General features: G+C 38.8%; 1 protein-coding gene across 1 annotated transcript in view; it reads left to right on the forward strand.

The window, feature by feature from the left end:
* The window catches only part of LOC133528513 (fatty acid synthase-like), a 31,104-nt gene extending 27,478 nt beyond the window's left edge, over nt 1-3,626 (forward strand). Inside the window, exons 19-22 of the mRNA XM_061865900.1 lie at nt 247-648; nt 1,829-2,142; nt 2,543-2,932; nt 3,273-3,626. Of these exons, the coding sequence (XP_061721884.1) occupies nt 247-648; nt 1,829-2,142; nt 2,543-2,932; nt 3,273-3,626 (1,460 nt within the window). The remainder of the gene's footprint in view (nt 1-246; nt 649-1,828; nt 2,143-2,542; nt 2,933-3,272) is intronic.
* The last annotated feature ends 2,895 nt before the right edge of the window (nt 3,627-6,521 follow it).

Here is a 6,521-nt window from a genome sequence, read left to right on the forward strand (position 1 = left end):
TATTGAACGCCCCTCGTACGTTAGTATGCCTTCTAAAAATCATACATACAGTAGTAGCTTGTCCGTTCCCAAGTTTACGTATATCTGATTATAGCTCCATCTCATCACCGCTACCTCATCGGCCTTCCAGAACGCTCTCTCAGCCATCTTAAACATCAACCTCGATAATCGCGCTTTGAACGAATTCGCACCTGGCCTCCGTGCCATTCATCGTCATTGCGGCTTATTACAATAACCTACTTACAGCGACACGTGCGTTGGACATGGCTTCGCGCGAGCTGGCACCAGAGTTGGAGCATTTTGTGGCATTCTCATCGGTATCCTGCGTGTGCGGCAACGCGGGCCAGAGCAACTACGGGCTCGCAAACAGCGCCATGGAGCGACTGTGCGAGCAGCGGCGCGCAGACGGGCTGCCGGGCTTAGCCGTGCAGTGGGGCGCCGTCGGTGACGTGGGGGTCTTGACGGCTATGCCGGTCGATGCGGAGATACGCGGCACCGTGCCGCAGCGCATCGCCTCGTGTCTACAGACTCTAGAGGCGCTGCTGGCGCTGCCGCACGCCGTAGTTTCGTCCATGGTGTTGGCCGATGCACTGCGCACGCAGGACAAACCAACGCAGGACCTCGTGCACGCCGTTGCCGCCATAATGGGTAAGTAATTACTTTTTCACCTCAGCAGCTCGAACAAGACTAATTTGTTGCTTAAAACAGTGAGACAAAATGAAATTCAAGTGACTTTTATATTCCTCTGTCATTTATACGTGCGGGGCCTAATACAAGTTCGAAATATTTGGATTCTATTGTCTCTGCCCTTTCACGTCATTAGCAAAAAGAAAGAGACAAAAAAGTTCAAACATAATTCAACGGTATATTGACGGTTTATAACAGACCCCCGAAATAACTCAGACCGCATCGTTCCAAATCACCCTACGAGTATTCATTGGTAATAATTAGTTAATGAAAATGAAAGTTTAATATTTGATAAAAAATAGCATATTTTAAATATTTTCTTGTACAATCAAAACAATAAAAAAATACAAAGATTATTTAGATTATAGTTGACAAACAGTCGGACAATTCGGACCGTATCTTACAAAGATTTCTATCATTTTTATTACAAAAAAAAGTTGTCGATTGAACTGTCAATTGATGTTCGTTATTTCTGTATTTTTTATTGTAATTTGTTTCATTATGTTTTATTACGGTAATTAAACTTAATTGTTTGAATACCTTAAGAAAACATGAGTGAAATAGTGATGAAAGATTATATTTTTTCAGGTTCTATTTTTACCTTCCAAATATGTTCTCACTGCTGATGTGAAAAGTTTTGTGTACTACTCGAGTATCATATATCGTATTTAGTCGACATAAAGCCAACATGCAAAATGTTTGTAAATTACATTTACTAGTACATCAGGTACATCCATAAAATTTTAATAATCCTAATAAAAACAATATCATAATATAAATAAAAACTTATGAATTGCACATTAAAAAATAAGCTAAACTGTAATAGATTGGTATCTCAAAATTATGTTATAAACAGGTCATGAAAAATTAAATATTACAATTTAAAATTTAAATACATAGTCCTTAACAGTATAAAAGCAATTGTCTTGTAGCCATTTAGTCAGTTCTATCTTAAATTCATTTCCAATGATCATTCACAAGCAACATCGCAAAGGTGTATACTTTTCGCAGACGACACAACATTAATAATAATAATAAACAGAACTGCCAGAGGCACCGGCATCAAAACCGGCTTTCCAAAGGGTTCGGTTTCATCCCAGATTAGTTTCAAAGCTAAAGGTTTCGGTTGATTTGTTCGCAGGCATCAAAGACGTTAAGAAGGTGTCGGACACGGCGACATTAGTCGAATTGGGGATGGACTCACTGATGAGCACGGAGATTAAACAGATGTTAGAATGCAACCACGGCATTGTGGTCGGCGTACAAAAGGTCCGCGCGCTTACTTTCGGCAAGCTCCGCAGTATGACCGACGACGCATCCGCGCCCTCTAACGGTGTAAACCCGACTAAGCATAACTTGTTGGAGTTAGGCACTGTGGAGCTTATGCCCAAGCAAGTACTCGTCAAACTGCAGTCGCAGCCAGGCATTACTCCAAATGACAGGCCGGTATTTATGGTAAGATTTTTGTATCTATCATTTAAATATGTAAAATTTGGTAAATTCACTTTTACATCCCAACATTCTCAATCTGCTACAGAACTATAGCGTTTGACAGTTCTGTGCAATCTGCTTATTCCATATTGTACAATGCAAGCATCGCACATTTCTCGCGTCAGCATTAAAATTAATAAGAAACATATCAGTTAAGATGTACGACCCGTACACATATAAACACCAGCAGTCAACTCTCACGTATACAGGAGACGCGTTGTGTTGTTAGACAACAACAATGACTTCCTGAATTTAGTAACTAAACTACGAGTAACGGGAACTAGCTAAGCAAGCTTCGACTTGGAAAGCGATGAAATAAGAGGAAAACATTAGCTGAAGAGGTAACAGGTATTTCTGTCGATAGGTGCATCCGTTCGAAGGTTCAGTAAACATTCTTCGCGAGGTGGCAGCAAACGTGCGCGGCACAGTGTACGGGCTACAGTCCACTAACTCAGCTCCGTCAGACGACATGGCTACTCTCGCGAGCTACTACTTGAAGCACGTACGCGCCACGCAGCCCGAGCCACCATATTTGCTACTTGGTTACTCCTTCGGCGCCAGCGTTGTCTTCGAGATGGCGCTGCAGCTGGAACAGGATGGTTGCGCAACACGACTGGTGTTCGTTGATGGTTCACCCGCTTTCGTCGCCACGTACATCACTAACGCAATGAAGCAATCGATCGTGCCGCAACATGACGGGGCTGACTTGCTCGCCTATTTGGCGAATGTGTGTTTCGGCCTCGACTTGGCTGAGGTGGGTATTGAATTTTTTCCACATTATATTGACGCGTTTGGTTTAAGCAAAGCTCAAGCTGTATGCGGTATGGTAGCCGTTCGAACAGTAAACGGACTCGTTACCAGTTGCCAAGTATATCGTCCGAGCTGAACATAAATGAACTATTCTGTGGTTACACTCAAACCAAAGTTCTGTTAAATTTTGTCTCCTTTAACAAACACAAGTGTCTAAACGACTTATATTAGGGACAAATGATAATCAACAGCTTCTTAGAATTAACACATGTTTATGAATATCGCCATCATACTTTGGCTTTGCAAAGAGTACAGTTGATTATATATGTGTATTCATTGGGCAGGTGACGAGCGAGCTGGAGCGATTCCCAGATGCGGAGGCGCGAGTGGGCCGTTTAGCGGAGATCATCACCGCTCGCGGCGAGCGCGTGGATAAGGACACGTTACGCGACGTGGCGACCAGCGTACAGCGCAAGCTAATAATTGGCAGCAGTTACAAGCCTACATCGCGTGTACGGGCGCCAGTCACACTGTTCCAAGCGCTGAACAACAACATGGCGGACGAAGACTACGGGCTAAAGGCTGTATGCGAGGAGGTGAGCGTGCGGAAGTTGGAAGGCACGCACCACACTATCCTTACTGGTGACTCAGCTCTCGCTATAGCTGACCACGTCTCCGAGCTTCTCGCTCAATGCTAATGAATACATATACCTGAACTGATTATAAAGAAAGCCGGCTAAGAGCGTTTTCTCACTGTCCGATCCGATGCAACCTTTGGAGAAAAACAGCTGCTAGAAAAGGTCCTATCAAATGTCGTCGAGTCCTTTTTCTTTTGGCATTAAGTCTTTTTTTTAACAAGCGAGGCTAGGAAATAGCTACTTACTATACCAGTAAGGAGCCTTCCAGCTGAGTCATATATACTTTTTTTTTAATGGTGGAAGAAATAAAAATATAATAGAAATATTGTACAGAAGCAACGTTCTTACGTATATATTTTCAAAGAAAAATGTAAAAACAATTGAAAATATTTGCTTAGCCGCCTTTATTTTTCTGATAAAAAAATGGAAGTGTATTTTTCTGCCGAAAATACGCCAACCCATAAAATTTGAAACAGCTAAATAGTCGCTGCCAACATTATAGTAATAAGTACTGATCATCTTTTTAGCTGTTTAATTAACCTATGTCTTCATTTGATATGGCCATTTCAACTTTTTTTAGTTTTGAACACGACAAACACCTAATGGATTTTGTATGCCACATTGTAGTTCTGATACCGAGACTGCAATGTTTTTAACTTTTTAATTTTGGACTGACCTTAAACTAGAGCACTTCGCGACCTATTTTTTAACCGGCAAATTCGACTTTTTCGATCATTTTTGAGAAAATAAAATAACGAGGCAGATTTTACTAAAGAGTATTTTCACTACGTGTTTTTTATTTTTTGTGAAAATGCTGTAAGAATCACACAATTAATTCCATATTTGCCCAAGATCGAACGTTTGTTAGAGACCAACGTAGGTTAGGGCACTAAAAAAGCCACATATTTTCATGCACATAAATGAAAAAAAAAGTAAACTGATGTAAATAGTAATTTTGTGTATATTGTTGTCGGCTAGCTGTCGGATATTAAAAAGCTGGTTATTATGTAAATGAAGAGGGATTTTTACAAAATCAACAATTTATACAAAATGTTTTCTATAAAGATTAAGGATTTATTTAATATTTATATGGAAAATGGTTCTTGGAGAAATAAAACTGTACAAGCACAGAGCAGAGGTTTTTATTCACATCTTAAGTAAATGGTTTCACTTTTTTCCGTTTAGGTGATGAAATGAAAAGCAAGTAATAGATCAAAAGTCGTTGAATACTAAATACGTACTGAATTATACAGAAACGAATTGGTTTATTAAGAAACACAGGAGGGCGCCACTGGACGGTCTGCGGCCTCTTAAGAGGGAAGAATAGCTTTGCGATCCTAGCGAAATAACGGTATTTTTTCTATGAAATTTCATTTCGGATGAAAACGTTTTCCACTAACTAAATCTTAACAAATCACTTTGATTTTGATGTCGATCGCTTCAGCATAATACCAGTTTATAGATTTCGCTTAAAATTTTTTTTGTTTTTTTGTTTTGAAAATTTTGAAAAAAAAACTAAACCTATAAACCTAGTTTTACATTGTCAATAACATACTAAGAAAACATGGAAAATAGAAAATGTTTAGAAGTAGAAAAATGTTTTCTCCTTGTAATTTTACTACTATAGTTGGTCAAACCAATTTGTCAGTAAATAAGAACAAAAAAAACTATACTCATCCTTTTCTTTTGGATGCTCGTACTAGTGTAAGACAAAGATAGTATGACTCCCTCTGTCTATGTTTGAAATGAGATAGCCCTTTGACAAACTATATGTACTACTTATTTGGCTCAATGACCCAAAATGAGTCTTGGCCTCCAACACAAGAGCACTCTATTTTACCCGGCCTTGCGCGGCTTCACGCCAGTTTTCACTGACGCCGAGCTCACAGAGCTCATCTACCTTAAGTGGTCTGTGATCTATCTCCACTCTATCCGCCCACCAATACTTAGCATGACCCACAAGATGGCGTCTAGTCGGAAAAATCAACTCGTTATGAAGTAATTTTGCACTTAATTAAATGCAGTGAACGGCCTTACCAACCGGCATTACCAACTTCAGTTACCAACATAGCCAACATAATATACCATCATTTAGTTTGACTTTACACCTCTTTCAGACAATTAATAACTCTTATCAGTAGACTCCTTGATAATTTGGTAGGTAAAGTATCTATTTTAGAAAATATATTAGCTACCAAATTTATTTTAAATGGGTTACGGTTACGGGCTCACGTATTAGGTAATAAGTCGAATAATCGCTCAAAATGTTTCGATCCGTTTATATTAGCTGCTAATTAATATGTAAGTTTTCACCCTTTTTAAATTAGTAATCAACCCTCAAGTAGTGAATCTCAATTGCCGGATCGCCTCGAAAGATTGTCAGCTGAAAACCTGCCTTTAGGCAAATTGGTTCATTTGAATTTTTAAAAGTACTCAAAGACTTGGGGTGACTAGTTATTGCCTAATCAGAATAAGAAACTTAAAATTTGCATGAATACGATAGAATATTGAGGATAACATGATGAAAAATAAGATTCTTAATTTTTTACCATATTGGATACTAATGTACTAACAAACAAACTTATACTTACTTACTCCGTTGGTTTCTCGGTCCTGTGCGACCTCTCGCCAATTGTCGACTCAAACAACAAACAAACAAACAACAAACAAACTTATAAGTTTTATAATTATTTTAATTAAGTAAGAATTGTTTAGTCTTTGGGCGTTGAGTTTATCGGAACGTGGCCAGGTGGCATTGATAAGGATTAATAAAAGCGCCATCTGTGATGCAAAGCATGAACATACATTACTTGTACCTACTAGTGCTTATTTTTGTTATCAGTGTAACATTAACTGCAAAGATGTCGCTATAATAAAATATTAATTTTATCAAAGCAATTTTGCAATTTTTACTGTTTTACAAATAAAAGTATCTACATAACATAGTAATTGTTT

Source organism: Cydia pomonella, chromosome 19 (assembly GCF_033807575.1).
Source record: "Cydia pomonella isolate Wapato2018A chromosome 19, ilCydPomo1, whole genome shotgun sequence".
NCBI lineage: Eukaryota > Metazoa > Arthropoda > Insecta > Lepidoptera > Tortricidae > Cydia > Cydia pomonella.